General features: G+C 34.4%; 1 protein-coding gene and 1 long non-coding RNA gene across 3 annotated transcripts in view; one reads left to right on the forward strand and one right to left on the reverse strand.

Moving 5' to 3' along the window:
• The window catches only part of TOMM70 (translocase of outer mitochondrial membrane 70), a 39,768-nt gene that overhangs the window by 9,505 nt on the left and 13,255 nt on the right, over nt 1-17,008 (reverse strand). The window contains exons 2-6 of the mRNA XM_036916514.2: nt 12,064-12,237; nt 9,690-9,816; nt 7,556-7,665; nt 4,652-4,800; nt 2,256-2,463 (exon numbers count right to left, since the gene is read on the reverse strand). Of these exons, the coding sequence (XP_036772409.2) occupies nt 2,256-2,463; nt 4,652-4,800; nt 7,556-7,665; nt 9,690-9,816; nt 12,064-12,237 (768 nt within the window). The remainder of the gene's footprint in view (nt 1-2,255; nt 2,464-4,651; nt 4,801-7,555; nt 7,666-9,689; nt 9,817-12,063; nt 12,238-17,008) is intronic.
• Nucleotides 4-7,107, forward strand: LOC130683770 (uncharacterized). Of its 2 annotated transcripts, none has more exons than XR_008997702.1 (2): nt 4-863; nt 5,353-7,107. It is a non-coding gene; the product is annotated as an uncharacterized LOC130683770 (long non-coding RNA). The 2 variants fall into 2 exon arrangements; XR_008997703.1 differs by lacking the exon at nt 4-863 and adding an exon at nt 4,726-4,858.

Genomic DNA, 17,008 nt, shown 5'->3' on the forward strand with positions numbered 1-17,008 from the left:
AAAACCCAAAATGAGAAAAGGTTCATCATTACTACTTTTTATTCCAATTAAAAAAAAATAACAGTTCCATTGATTTATAATTAACATAAAACTCACCCTTTTAAAGTGTACCAGTCATTTTTAGTATATTCACAGAGTTGTGCAACCATTATTATTACCTAATTCCAGAACATTTTCATCATCCCCAGAAGAAACCTGACATACATTGGCAGTCACTTGCCATTTCCCCCACTAACCCTCAGCCTCTGGAAACAATCAATCTATGGATTCGTATACTCTGGACATTTCATATAAATGGAATCATATGTGGTCTTTTTGTGTTTTGCTTTTTTCACTTAGCATAACATTCTCAAGATGCATCTATGTTGTAGCATTTGTCGGTCCTTCATTCTTTTTAATGGCTGAATAATATTCCATTGTAGAGATACACCACTTTTATGTATCCATTCTTGATCAGCATTTGAGTGCTTCCACTTTTTGGCTATTATGAATAATGCTGCTATGGATATTCATGTACGAGTTCTCATGTTGACATGTGTAATCAATTCTTTTAGCCTTATACCTAAGAGGGGAATTGCTGGGTCATATGATAACCCGATGTTTAACATTTTTAAGGGACTCTCAAACTACTTTCCAAAAGGACTTTACTATTTTACATTCCTACCTGCAATATACAAGAGTTCCAATTTCTCCACATCCTCACCAATACTTTCAACTGTCCATCTTTCTAATTATAGCCATCCTAGTGTGTGTAAAGTGATTATCTCACTGTGATTTTGATTTGTATTTCCCTAACAGCTAGTGATGCTGAGCAACTTTTCATGTTATTGACCACTGTATATATTTGGAGAAATGTCTTTCAGGTATTTGGCCTCTTTATTAAACTGGCTTGTCCTTTTATTACTGAACTGTTAGAAGCTCTTCATATATTCTGGATATAAGCCCCTTAACAAGTACATAATTTATTAATATTTTCTTCCGTTCTGTGGAATCTATTTTCTCTTGATGATGCCCTTTCTATCACAAAAGTTTTAAATTTTGATGAATCTTTTCTTTTGGAGTGCTTACACTTTTAGTGTCATATCTAAGGAACCACTGCCTAAACTAAGGAATAAAAATTTCTTCCTGTATTTTCTTCTAAGAGTTTTAGCTCTTACATTTAGCCCTCTGATACATTCTGAGTTAATTTTTTTGTACAGTGCATATGATAGGCATCATTACTACTTGCCATTAAAACAAAAAGTTGTGATCATGAAGCAAGAAATACCTTTCTTCTCCAGAATTCTTTTTCTAGGGCAAAAGTACATATAAATGTTTTCCTTAACGAAATGAACAGTAATGTATCCATAATTACAACAATAACACATAATAGTATGTATTTGTAATCATCAAGAAATCAGCAGGAAATAAAATTAAAGATAATATTACTATGGTATTTTCAGTTTTAAACCTCATTTTGAAAGGAACATTTGAATGGAGTTAATTGTTATCTATTTTTATTTACAAGAAGTTAAGACAATTTGTTAATACTTAAACCTTGAAAACAACATTCAATTCCACAGAATACATGGATGATTCATGTGGAGGTGAAAAAAGCCAGAGTACACTTAATTAAATGAGAAAACAGGCCACAGAGATTTTAAGAAACCAGCAAGGAATGTAGTTAACTGGTGGCTAAGCTTTTTTCTTGTTACACTGTGTAGAAGGCCCATATAATTCAACAGATTCCCCCTAATTAATTATGAAAATAATTACATACACATAAGAACACTTGGAAAATGAAAAGCTGTTCCAACCATACAACCGCAAAAACTTTTTGTGTGCTTCAATATCTTTCTATACCATTTTTAGAACCTGTCTTTTATTTCACATAACACAAAATCTTTCAGAATATATCAAGTGTGTTTACTTTTATTAAATGCATTTTATAATCCTGTACTCCATATTGCATGTTACAGTATTACCTATAACACTGCTCTCACCACACATAGGCAATACAGTAGGTTATATAAGGGGAAGCTTGAGCTACTAGATGCTATAGGAAAAACAATTCTTTAAAGATGACTACCATTGATATTTATGTTTCAGTTTCACTGTACCAACTCAATCACCATTAGGTGTAGTTTCTTCCAAAGCAAAAACAACCTTTTGGAGAATGGCAACTGAAATGAAAAAAATCTGGCAAAACATGTCTTAAAAGTTTCATTTTTATTTTTATGCACACACACACACACACACAAAACTTTTAAACGTACCTTCACATTAGCTTCTTTCAAACTGATCACCTTATCTAAATCTGGTTTGGCTGCATTGGCGTTGCCAATAAGCAAGTAGAAGGTGGCTCGTAGTAACAATGCTTCTGCCATGTATTTGCCTTGAGCATCTATTTCTTTTGAACATTCACTTATGATTTTATCATAGTTTTCTTCTTCCATATACTGTTTGGCCTTTAAATACCCAGAACTGAAAATAAAAATGAACACAGGACTTTATTTACTAAGAAAGGATCAAATGCTAAAAGTTCCCACATTTAGTATACCTCAGTTAAGCAACTATCCATTTCCCCTTAACTGGTTAGTCAGCTAGTGTGGAACTGGAGTGGGACAGGGAGGTAACAGTTTAGCATTTTTGATTTTGATTGGGCTCTTTTAATGCCTTACAGAGAGTTAGTTTAAAAAAGGAAACAGCAGAGTCAATGGCAGGAACCTACGGTTACTCAGATACGTGAAAAGACGAGCTAACGACATACTGATCTGTAACACAGGCAAAGATCCTATCTTATTCACCTTCATTATCTATGGCACACTGGTATCACCCAGTAGTTATTTTATGACTAACAGAAAGAAGAGAGAAATAGGAAATACTCAAGAAAATTTAGGGTCACAGGAGCCAAGGGAAGAGGTATGACTTGAGCTCTGCTTTGTAAATATCACTCTGGCTGCCTTGTGGAAAATGGAGTATAAAGGAGCAAGACTGGAGGCAGGGAAATATCTGAAGGGCTCTCCTGAGAAATTGTGTTGTTTTACCTAAAAGAACAGACTTAGAGAGAATAGGTGGAAATATCAAAGCAAATTTAAAGGAATTCTTCCATCAAATAAGATTTTAAAGAAAGCACCCTTCCCTACTTAAAATGTGGTGACCACAATATTTTTTTTCTAAGATGATGACTTTTACTGAGGATGCTTGTAGAAGGGGATTTTTTTGAATTGAAAAAAAATTTGCAGTAGATGACCTTTAAGGGGTCTTACAAATATAAGGCACTATAAATTAAAATATATTTTCTTATTTCATTTGTTACATAATCTAGATAAAGAAAACCAGCAAGTAACTTAAAAATTGTGTTGGTCAAAACCTTATGACCTCTGTGCTAACCTTTACCACAATTACATTCTAATATTCTCTGCACTCCAGTTTTATTCCTCAGCTCACCAGGCTAAAAAAATATTATTAAATCAGATTGGAAATGAAGGTTCCTACTTACTGAGAACCTACATGCTAAGATGCTCACAAACATGACCTCTAAATCTCACAATAACCCTCAAAGGTATAATTAGTGCCATTTTAAAAACTGATTAAACTAAGGCTCAGAGTAAAATGGAGTTCAAAAACTTGAGTCCATTTCCACTTAGTGTCCTTGTGAACAGTAGCCATGTCTTATTCCTCAATAAAGCTTTATAATAGTGGTATTAACTTTTACAGTAGTTTTTCTGGGACAAGGACTATTTACTAACCAGAAGAAATTACTGACATCATCTTAAATATTTACGTCCCAACTAATTTTATGAAAATATTGAGCATCAACTAACTAAAATTTGTAAATCTTGGTACAATCATGAATAGTACTTCCCTTAAAAGATGGCCAACAATGGCAGAAAAATTGGGAGATAAAAAATCAAAAGCAGTCCAAACCTTCAATATGCTATAGATGTAAAACTATGCTCTGCTACAGGAACAATATTCCCTTTTCTTCAAACTCTTTCAAAAATGTCATGTTGGTAATAATAATGTACCTTCTCTTACAGAGGAGAGCTAGCCTTCACAGCAAACCACAATACTGACCAATTTAAACAGAAAAGCAAACTAGATGGCTTCTGCACTACATTGTATCACTTGTTCTCCGGTTGTAAATGCAGCATCTTGTACTTTGGTTTCAGCTCTCCATAGGAGCAAACACAAGAAGCCCAAAATATGGTATTTTCCTAGGCTAGCAGAAAACTTTAAAAAGTCCTTCTTCCAGGCACTCCTAAATATCTCATAGTTTATAATTTATAAACTTCCCTGCACTAAAATATTTGGATTGAGCTACACAATTATTTTTAAGTTAGTACCTCTATTCAAAGATAGTCAACAACTCGACTCAATGGGAGCCTCTAGAGCATCATACAGGACCATAAAGGAAGGGCAGACCCCTAGCAATAAAAACTTGAATCACAAGAGAATTAACTCTCAGGGTATAACAGGTACATGTGAGAAGAGAAGTATTTTTGTTACAATAATGTTACATAACATTTATTTTTTATGTTCATCTGTAGATAGGTAGTTTTGTTTTTGAGATGACTCAGAGCCCCACTTGGGCTCTATGGCAGCAAAAAAAATAACCCAAAAAGTCTCCTCCAAAACATTGAGCAGATACCATTCCTGGCACACTTACTTTTCTCTCACTTCTGAGGCTTCCCCTTCCTTGTCTTTGTCTTCATCAGACTTCTCTCCTTTAAGCATGGGCTGTGAAATTATATCATCCGTGAAAGAACTGAAATAAGATTTGATGAACTGTGGAGATGGCATCAGAGGCTCACGATTCTGAAATTTAACCATGTTTAAACACACCAAAATGAGAAAACACTGACCAAAGAAGCAGGTACATTTGTAAAATACTGAGAACAACTGTTTAAAAAATTGAAATTTCATTTTCAAATAACTGAAGAATATTAGACTCCAAACCACAGAACAAGAGAGAAGAAATGGTAAAGTTGCCAGTCTCAGCTGCTCAAAGCAGGTTTTAAATGAGAGCCTTTCCCCTCCCCAAAGATGTACTTAAAAGTAAAATAAACAGTGAAATCTGGAACACAGGAGGCAAGTTAACTGCTGAGTTAAAATTATCTCCTTCTGGTGTCTATCCCAGAAGATTAGCATCTAATTTACCACTCAAGCCCAATCTTTCATGGGTACTGAAACGTCAAGTCCATTTACCGTGGGTTTTCATCTGTCCTCCAGTTGTATTGCATCTGCAGACCTCCATTATAGTAAGTGCCATTAAAAGTCAGAATGAAATCACATTTCCTGTTTTAATTATTACTTTTTGTCTTGGCAACCCAATCCATAATTACAGCAGTATTTTGTTTCTCCTCATAGAACAATTAAGATGATGAAGTTTTGAAAGAGGGAAGATGGAATAGCACAGCCAAAGGACTCTCATAATATATGGTGGAGCCGTTATCTACAAAATTCAACCCAAAGATTTAAAGATGGAAATACATATTCTCAATTTTATGTATAACGAATGTAATTTCTATTGCTTTGGTAGATTTAACGTCTTGAAGGAGGAAAAAACAACAACCCTAGCTTCATAAATGATCTAATCTAGGATAGATGAGACTGGGAACGAAGAAAACCAAAGAGGAAATCTAAGGAAAACCCATTATTTATTTATTTTTTGCTCATTTGGGGAGAGATTGAATATGTCTTAATTTAGGATTACATAAATAAGTATTTTAAATCACATGGTCACCCATCACATGACAAACATGCCTGACTTCAGTATTTCACTAAAGACTGAGTAGGAAGAGATAGTGGCAATCATTTTACCAATTTATAGGAAAGGCATAAATAAAAATTTAAATAGCACTTAGAGGCTGAGTAATTCATTACTGTCTTTTAGTTTCCTATTTCAGTTTAGAAATGAAGCTATCATCTCCCTGTCCTCGACAAGGAGTTACAAATTTAAAAGGAAAACAATGTTACAAGAATGGACTAAAGTATCAAAGGAATGTATCAAAGATACAAATTCCAGCTCTGCCACTTATTAACTATGTGACCTTGCACAGGTCATGAAGTTTTCTCACCTCTACAATGACAATAAAAATACTCACCTTATTTATCTTACAGGGTTGTTGTAAAAATAAAAACAATATGAAAAGTAATTTGGGTATTTACAAAGTGGCATACAAACAGATAAGAAAATATAGGTACAAACTGACTTGGAACCTTTGTAAATGTAGGTTATCTTATAGTTTCTTACTATGCTGTAGTCCACCCAGCTCAACAATAACAAGAAACAATAGGTTCTGTTGAGGTTCAATTTGTGAGACATTTTACAAGCGTTTTCAGGAACACCAGTTCTATGAGATGCTCAAGGCAAATAAAAGAGGTTAAGAATGTTATTTAAGAATGTCACATGTTACTCTGGTAGACTGAATGTCTTTGTATTTGAAGGAGGAAAATAAAAAAGGGCTGAGAACCACTCCTGAGCTATACTTCCCCTGAAGATTCACAACACATCCTAGCACACAAAAATCCTACAGTGAAGAAATCTGTTTTAACTCTGCTAATATTCAGAAATGCAAAATAAAACATACATGCAGCTTATTAAAAATCAACCTAAGAGAAGAATAAATTATTATTAAAGAAAAAAGGAACAACTGCCTCCATATTTCTGAAATTTAGCAGAAAATCTACAGGAATGTTTAGTGATGCCTGTGGTACTCCCAGGGCACTCATATCCCGTGACACTTCATCATATTTCACCTTTTATACTTATTAATGGTCTGACTAAATTGTAATCTATAAGGGCAAGAACCATGTCGTTGTACTTTGCCTTCTAAAATGCCCACTATGGAGCACTGTTCAATAAATATTTCTTAAATTAAAACCATCTGCTACTAACTGCCCAAAACCCATGCCAATTTATACAGTATACCTTTCAAAACTAATGATAGATGGGGAAGGCAGTATAGCACAAAGAAGACAAGTAGTGACTCTATAGCATCTTACTACCCTAATGGACAATGACTATAATGGGGTATGTGGTGGGGACTTGATAATGGAGGGGATCTAGTAATCACAATGTTGCTCATGTGATTGTATATGATATAAAAAACAAAAAACCAATGATATAGAACAGGGGTTAGCAAATTTTTTCTGTAAAAAATTAGATAGTAAATATTTCAGGCTTTATGGACCAGTCTGTCACCATCATTCAACTCTGCTGTTTTAGCTTAAAAGCAGCCCAATACAATGTATGAGTGGCTGCATTCCAATAAAATGTAATTTATAAAAATAGGCAGACTAGATTTGGCCCACAGGCCACTTGTTTGGCAACCCCTTATATAGATGAATATTCTTCTAGTATTCTCCAGGTACAATATTGGGCATAGCCTATGTTCTTATTTTGAAAAGATAAGCCAAAAAAGCCCAAGAGATTACAGGAAAAAAAAGTACAATCCAGATCTGATTTCAGTTGTTACCATTGTGATCATGCCCAAATTTAAGCAATATAAATCAGAAATGACCCTTCACAATGTATACTCCCTCTATTAACCAAATCAGATTAATTTACCTTGTATTTTTCTTTGGCTTTCTCTTTTCCAAGAAGTTTAAGAACTTTATCAGCTAACAGCATGCTTTGTTGATTTTGGAACCCTTCTAATATACACACAGCAGTGACATCTAGAAATGATGGAAAAAGCAAGAGTAAGGATGACATTATTGCCAAGATGATTACCAGCATAGAATGAGCACGTTACCAAAAGAATTCACAGCATCTTACTACCCTGATGCCTCATGTGGCTATCAATTTCATTTCTAATAAATTGATTCTTAACACTTTAGTTTTCTATACTCTGTGACCAAACTAAAATCTCAGAAAGTTACTCCACTTCTCTGGGATTTACTTTCCTCACCTGTGAAATGAAAGGGATTGTACTGCATGATTTGTGATTTGTGATGTCTTATATCACTCTAACATTCTACATAGCAAGTAAGGAATCTAGGAATTTTCTCTTCTGGCCAAATTGACATAATGTGGCTCTCTCATGTCCGGTCTTTTTTATGGGCCTCAAGAGTTCTTCTTTGTCTGAAAAGCTATTTTGCCACATATCTCTCAATTAAATCTGCTTCAAAAAAGCCATTTAATCTGGTTATGCCACAGCTTAAGGTACAATGGTTTGAAATTAAAAGATCAGCACTCCCTTAACTTCTCAACCTTTTATTCAAAGTAGTCAAACAATGGCTATTCCTTTTTTCTGAACTCTATTTCCCACAATTCCAGCTCCCTGCTCCTATAAACTAGTCAATTTGTAATGTTCCCCTGTTAACCTGGCTAGTGCCAATGTCAGTGTCTTTTCCTATCCCACTTTGCCTATCTAAAATCCACTTAATCTCATCTCTACAATTATCTGTTAATAACTTCAAGGTCTGGTTCAAAACTCAGAATTCTCTTTTCCAAAGCAACACTACTTCCACCTACCACCAAAGTATATGACTCACAAAACCTCAAATTTTTCTAAAATGTTTTCTAAACCACTCTTACTTGGTAATCCAGATTTAAAAAATAAAACAGCTTTTTCCTTTTAAGTAATAATGTTACTTTTAAAAAATGATTATGCAAGGGGAAGACAGTGTAGCACAGAGAAGGGAAATAGTGATTCTGCAGCATCTTACCACACTGATGGGCAGTGACTGCAATGGGGTATAGGAGAACACGGTAACAGAGGTGAATGTAGTAACCATATTGTTTTTTCATGTGAAACCTTCGTAAGAGTGTATAACAATAATACCTTAATAAAATAAATTAAAAAAAATGATTATAACTAAGTCTTCTGATTATTGATGCTTTTAAAGCAGATTTAAATATGTAGTGGTGGTTACTATAGGGGGATGGCAGAGGGAATGAGGGAAATAGGTGAGGGGGAAAAAAAGTAGTGAGAATGTTTGGTACCTTGATCTGGGTGATGATTACATTACATACACCAAAATTCATCAAGCTGTACACTTAAGATTTGTGCATTTTATAGCATGTACCTCAATATAAAGAGAAATTTTTAATTAAAAACTAAAGTTGGTTTTAACAAAGTTTAATAATAAAGAAAGGAAGTAATATGAAAAAAATTGTAGTGGAAGGCACTTTTAGATTGTAGAAATTACACTTAGCTTTTGCTCCATATGACCTAGAAGAATGTACTTTAAAAGCCAGTGGCCTATAGTCTAACTGAAGTTTTGGCAACAGATAGGGTCAACTAGAGGCTATAGAATATTTATAGTTTTTACTGAGAATGGCAAATTCACTTGGTGCTTTATACCAATTAAATAATTTCTAATGTATGAAAATCCCAAGGGCAAAAAACAAATGTTTTCTTCAATGATTCATCTCAAAATTATTTCATACTTACAAGGGATATTAACTGAAAATATGTAGAATCTTAGAAATATTATCACTACTAAAGCCTCTTCTGATTTCTTATTCATTGACTTAACACAGATGCTCATTAATTTCCAAATCTTAATACTAATTTAATTCCATAGTTGGGAACAGAGACAATACTAAAATATTAGTAATCTCCATTTAAATTAAAAAACAAACTGTTGATTAGGGAAGAGTCAAAATTTTAAATACAACTGATTTTTCTACTTAATTTACCAGTAACTACAAAGCCTTTAGTAATTTTCATATGTAAACACAAAAATACCCTCACCTTCTAAACATTCCTTCTTATTGTCAAGTTTCTCATGGGCTTTTGCACGTCTAAACAGAGCTTTCACATATTTGGGATTAAGTTCAACAGCCTTTGTACAATCTTGTGCCACCTCTTTCCATTTTTGCTGTAATTGAAAGTATTAAAAGAAGTCAAACTAAAGGAAGCACTGTTTTTAACAGAAATCAGTTTTCCAAACTTAATGGACTATTAAGAATCCCACAGTAGAAAAAAATATATCACCAATACATCAAAGAGTTAATACCCACTATACATTAAAATAGTTCATGTAAATATCTGTAATAACAGTAAGCAACCTGATTTTTTTTTAATTGGCAAAGGACATACTTAGGCCATCTTTCTACCACCAAATCTACAAACCTACCTAAGTCTGTATAATCTCTTTTTCTCCTATTCAAACTAAGGAGGTGCCCCTCTCCATCAAAAGCCAACCTTCCGTTTGTGATCTGGATCCACACTCTCCCGACTTGACTTCACTCTGTTAGCTCTCCTCATTCTGCATCAATCTATTTCTCTACTGATTCATATCCATAAGCATAGAAATGCATGCTCTAGTATTTTCCATCTTTTAAAAACCCTCCTTTGATAGCTTAATTCTCTGCAGCTACTACCCCATTTCTCAGCTCCTCTTTATTGCCAAACCCCGAAGAGTTGCCATGCAACTTGATTTCCACTTACCTCACTGGCTGCTACTTCTCAGTTTCCTTCACTGAATTCTGCCTCTCTAACCCCATCTTGCACTGGAACCTCCAAGGCCTTCTCTCTTCTCTCTCCCGAGGTGATCACATCTATTGTCCTGACATGATAGAACATCTAAAATCTGATGACTCCCAAATTTATCTCTTTAGCCTAAACTACTCTCTTAAAAGAGATACTTTTCAATTCAATTTCTACTTAGCTGCCTACCCCTTCCTTACCCCACTGATATTAAAACTCCTGTTCTTCTTTATCCTTCATTTCTAGTGCAACAGAAAGCTGTTTTCAGAACAGAAGCTTTCCTTCATGTCTCACCAAGTCCATTACAATACCCTTCATTTTGTCTACCTCCACTCTTGCCTCCTTCCAATATATTCTTGACAGAACAGTGAGAGCAATATTAGATGTGTTCCTGCCCTACTTAAAACCCTTAAGTATTTCCCATTACACTCAGAATTAAATCCACACTCCTTACCACTGCAAGGCTTTGTGTCATTTGGTTTCTGATACTGCTTCAATTTTATCTCTCTATAGTCCAGTATTCTTTATACATTTTTAAACACACCAAATTCTTTCCTGCCTCAAAGAAATTATACCTACCATGTCCTCCATTTAATACTCTCTTTAATACTCACTGTTTTATGCACCAACTCCATCTCCAGTAATTCCTCCATTACAGAATCATGTGCTTCTTCAAAGCATTTATCAAAAATGTCTTTTAATAGTTCAGTTTTGCTATCCTTGAGTTCTATGCACAACTGTTTGCTTTTATAAAGCCGGCTCCTACCATAGTAACCTTCCACATATGAAAGTCAGTAAAATTTGGCTGAATAAATGCAGAGAATACAAATGTCCAATAATCATAGAAAATGATGGTCAACTTAGCTAACATCTCAAAAAATGCAAGCTAAAACAATAAGAGAGAGTATTTTTCTCCTACTAGAGTGGCAGCTATTATTCATACTGGTAGTAATCCTGAGAATACTGGAAAACAATCATACTCATATATTATTATTGGGTATATGTACTGATACTATCTCTCCGTATTTCCATTTCTAGAATTTTATTGTAATATTTTATCCCCCCACAAAAGTACATAAAAAATACTTAAAAATATTTACTGCAACACTGAATGCATTAGAGAAAATAGGAAATAGTCCAAATGTTCATCAATGGGAAATATGTTTTCCATTATATAACTTTACAACAGTTACTACATACAGCCTTTTGAAAGAATGAAACAGATCTGTGTGTGCTATTAAAAGCTGTCCAAGATATAGTGGCAACTGAAAAAATATGGTACAAACAATATGTTTAATAGGAATTCATCTATGGCCTTCCTCCCTCCATATATGCCACGATTACATATATAGAGACAAAAAATGGAAGCATTTGCTTCAAACTGTTGAGGAGGATGGCATCACCAGAAACTTTATCTGGATTATTTTATTATACATATAACTTTGGATTATACTTTTAACAACCAGAATTAAAATTTCTTCTTGGAAAGTTAGTTATGTAATTAAAGGATATAAAAACAAATCAATAATTCCTGTAATTACATTCAAAATAATTATTACTTATTTGAGTGGCATTAACTGAAACATTATGCAAATAAAGAGAAACAAAAAGAACAGAATAAACCTAGGATACATACCAACTGTTCAAAGGCTGCAGCTCTGTTTTGATAAAATGTAGAAAGGTCAGCATTCTTCTCTATGGGGCACAAACTGATAGCCTCAGTATAGCACTGAATAGCTTGTTCATATTTTCCCGCTTTAAAATATTTGTTGCCTTTGTTCTTGGCTGCTTGGGCTCTATCAAGGGAATTCTGAAATGAGAGGAGACAATTATTAAACACTTGTTGATACTCAGGAATACACTCAGATTGAAGTGATTAAATGATTAACTGACAAAGATGGGAAGGTAGAATGGCTATGTACAAGGCAAGCCGTTTCATGTAAGTGTCTTCATGGGATAGAATCTCAGGAGAAGGATTGCTGAACCAAAGGGTTTATATAGTTTTAATTTTAAAAACACTCAAGACTTCAAAAAAAGACTAGTGCTTTAAAGCGCCACTTTCCTACCATTCCTGCCAGAAAGAGATATGACAGTGGTGTTTAAATTTCTGTTAGTCTAATGGGTATAACACAATAGTTCTCAATTGGGTGGTTTTTCCTGCTAGGGTACATTTTCCAATGTCTAGAGAAATTTTTGATTGTCAGAACTGGGGGTGGGGAAGGGGGTGCTACTGGTGTCTAGTGGGTAAACACCAGGAATGCTGCTAACATTCTACAATGCACAGGACAGCCTCCCCCAAAATAAAGAATTTTCAGATCCAAAATGTCAATAGTGCCAAGGCTGAAAAACCCTGGTATAAAGTAATATTCAATATTATTATACTTTGCATTTTTCTGTTAATGAAATTTGAAAATCTTTTCATGTTTACTGGCCCTGTGGCTTCCTTGTTCTGAAAAACCACTTATCCATGGGTGTTGCAATTTTTCTATTAGGCTGTTAGTGAACATGCAGGATAGATACTAGAAGCACTTCGCCATCTCCATTAGAACTGTTATCCAAATTTACTCCTTGCTCATTAATAAAGGTAAGTGTTTTTTGCACTCTTATCTTTGTCTCAGAGCCTGTCTCGTGGAGGACCCAACTTACACATTTCATGTGTACAATATGGAAGAGCTGGTAGTTAAAACCCACTGGGGACAGTTGTGAATATTTCAATTAATATTTAAAAGGTAACTCTGTAGACAAATCTGGTTATCCAGGTTCTAGCTACTAGGTCCAAGAGCTTTGTGGCATGTTTTAGCCCAAAACTTTATTGTCAACACCATCCAGCTTTAACAAACATGTGATTATGAAAGAATCCATGTATCTCCAACGGGTAAGCACTGGCCAAGCAGAAGAAGTACCCCCACAAATAGTTTAAGCTAAGTTAATTAGGACCCAGGGCACCTCAGTCACAAAGAGATGAGACAACAACACTTTTTCTATCGGCTCTTTTCTCCCTTACTCTTCTTCATTTTTCTTTGCTCCTTTTTCCTTCTTATTTATCTCTTTTCCTTTCTCCTTTAGTTTGACTATAATTTTTATAAAATACAGAGTATAAAGAAGGACTTGTAGGAAACTCCAAGTTCAGAATATCGAATAATTAAAGCCACACATTGTCAACAAGGCACATGCATATTGTAAAACTAGGATGTGGAAGAACGAAAGAACCCAAATAAAGCACAAAAAAATTAACAGATGAACATAAAATCTTCCACTTGTCAACAGCTTGAATCATCTTCCAAAAACTTTGACAGTGAAAACGCTTGACATAAAACATCCATAAAAGAAGACAACTAAGAATCTCTTATGCAGCTGTGGATTGGGGTGGTGGGCAAGACTGTCAAGTTGACTGCTGGAAAACTGCAGTTGAAGCAACCTCAACAGTCCTACTACTCCACTGAGAGAAGCAGAAGTCAGACTGGAGTAGGGCTGTGTCATCCAGAAGTGAAGATCCCCCTACACCAAAGAGACAAATGACAGGCATACCTTGACTGTCTTCCAAGACACATTGTCAAAAATTCCTAGCATAAAGGAGAATCAATACCATTAGAGGCCCCCAAATAGAAAACTAGTATTTGAAAAAGTAGGATAAACCAAACAGAAAATTTAACATCAGAGGAATGACAGGCTATCTTTTTTTTTTAAAGGCTGCTTTTAAAGAGCACCAACAAACATCTTGATAATTAAAAAGGGTTATTATAATTAATTCAATGGATGGACTGTATATTAGAATGGGCATTACTGACAAATTAACAAGTAGAAGGTGGAGCCAAATAAGTCTGTCAATGAAGCGCAATGAAAACAGAATAGGCAGATGATAAGTTTGGAGGAAAAGTTAAATGACATGGAGTAAAAATCCTGAAGTTCCAACATCTATCTATCTGAAGTTTAGAAGGAAAGGCACAGAAAGGAGTGTCTAAGGAAATATTAGAAATTCTTGGAGTTGAAGAAAAATGTCACATATTTTTGGACATATCCTGAAATTTCACAACAAAAATCCTGCAAGTTTTTATGGAAAAGCAATTAAACTGGGATCAGACTGTCACCAACATTATGTATTAAAAAAAAAGTAGCAATCTAAAAGTTCTTTAGAAAGATTATCTTGAATGTAAAATCTTATACCTAGCCAAACTAGCTTTTAAGCTTGAACACAAGAGCAGCAATGTAGGTGGTACAACTTACTACTAAAAACAAATCCTGAAGCAGGGCAGAAATCAAAACAACAAGCAGGAAGAAGGTAAAGGAAACAAAAAAGCAGGGTACATATGGCAGGAATCATCAAACATGTCAATAACAACAATAAATGTGGCATAAACCTCCATATTAAGAAATTTTCAAACTATTTAAAGAAAAAATTACACACTGCCTGTAAGGCATGACTTAAAATCACAGGTTAAAAAAAGAATGTATAAGAGTTATAGAAGGAAAATACTAACAAAAAGAAGTCAGTATCAGACAAAGTATCATTAAAAGCCTCAGAACACAGGACAATTTTATAGATAAAAGTTGCAATCCATCAAGAAAACATAGTTACAAAGCTTAATGTGTCTAATAAAACTTCAAGATGATAAAACCCTATTACTTTTACATTAAATATAAAGAAAAGAAAAACATTCTTTTGCTTTCTTGCAAAAAGTTTACAATGTTTCTAAATCATTGAGATTGACTAATAAATACCATGAAATGCCAGTGACTGTTTATATAGAAAATAATCTGGCATATTAAATGGATGGGAGAAATATGTTTGACTACAAACACTTGAGATTTATTTAGTATTTTTACTGAAGATTTGCAGATTAAATAAAAAGAACATTATCTGGGCAGAGTAACAACCTTGCTTCACTAGCACAACAGGCAATGAACCCTTTCCTATCTACTAGCAGTTTAAGGCTAAATGATATCACACAAAATACAAAAGGAGAGGCAATCATTGCGGGCTGACAAGGTAAAAGAACAGAGAGAAATCTGGAGATAAAGAACACAAGGCTTCCTCTCCGAAGAAAGATGGATATTTGTTAATTTTATTCAGCAAAGTATAAATCAACCTAAAACCAACTGAACCTTGAAATATGCTATTTTCCTCCATTTAGTCAAGTTTTATAATGGCTTTGTTTTAAAAATTACAAATTCTTTAACTCCTAGGCCAAATCAGAGTCTGGTTAATTTTCTTGTTATTGTACTATGGAAAAAAAAATGATGCTCTGACTGACACTGTGTGGAAAAGGATCAAATTACACAGGCAAATCACCAAATTCCAAATGTTCTGCCATTGCTCCTTCACTACCACTCCAGAAAGTAACCAAACTCCATTTTCAGACAGCATATTCAATTAATATCCTTACCACCTTTACTCACTGCTCTCCATGCCTCCATTACTTTCAGTCCAACCACTTCTCTTCATTAATAAAAATGCAGACAATGAATACCATCACTAAAGAGGCAATACAGAAAAGCTAATTATTTCAGCCAACTGATGAAATTTAGGACAAAAAGCTGTTTAGCATACCAGCTTATCAATCTGCAACAGCTTTCTGCTATATCATAAACTAGACCCTATTTTCACAAGCTTTGAGGCCAAGACCAGGCAGAAATTAAATGCATTACAGGAAAAAGTTTAAGTTAGAAAATATACAACTATCAATTCTTTATAAGGGATTTTAATTCCATCCTTCAAGAATCCTTTGCATTGCTTTTCACTTACTTCACCAGCCTCAGTCTACTTTCTCAAGAATTAAAGGTTGAAGTTGGAAAACAGGACAAAGGACAGTTTTGAAAGCATATTTTAAAGATGAGAAATGAAGACACTAGAATCTAAAACACAAGGAAAACAGCCTGAAATGCTAGTTACCTTTTCATGTGGTCTATTTGCATATCTCAAATCTACTAAGAAGATTTAAAAAACTACAAAGCCATTTATGTCAATGGAAATCACTTTTAGTTTTGGTAGTCTTTCTAAGGTTCTGAACACTCCATAATACTTTACATTAAAATTCTGTGAAATGCATCTTTCCTCTGCATTTCTTACAACAAATTAGTTTCTCATGATCTGAAAGATCTTTTTAACAAGCTGAATTATGTCATTCCCTGGTCAAAATCCTCCAACTTCCAAACTCGTAAGTCCATACTTCCTTTAAGCCACTCTAGCCACTCTTGCTACTCTAGCAGGTCAAAAATACTAAATTTCTTCCTTAAAAAAAAAAACAGTTTGAAAAGATAAGGTACTATGTATTCAATTTCCACAAACAACACATGGGCATAAATTTAAATTTTGTGACTGCTGGTAAGAATACAGATGAATTATGAAAAAGAAAGGGCATTCAAAGCACAGAGGGGGCTCAAGATGGCGGTGTGAGTAGGGCAACAGAAATCTCCTCCCAAAACCATATATATTTTTGAAAATACAACAAATACAACTATTCCTAAAAGAGAGACCAGAAGATACAGTACAACAGCCAGGCTACATCTACATCTGCGAGCACTCCCCCCACCCCAGCTCACTGGCATGAGAAAAAGAGTCAAAGTGGGGAGGGAGTGGAAGC

Source organism: Manis pentadactyla, chromosome 1 (genome assembly GCF_030020395.1).
Source record: "Manis pentadactyla isolate mManPen7 chromosome 1, mManPen7.hap1, whole genome shotgun sequence".
Classification (NCBI taxonomy): Eukaryota; Metazoa; Chordata; class Mammalia; order Pholidota; family Manidae; genus Manis; species Manis pentadactyla.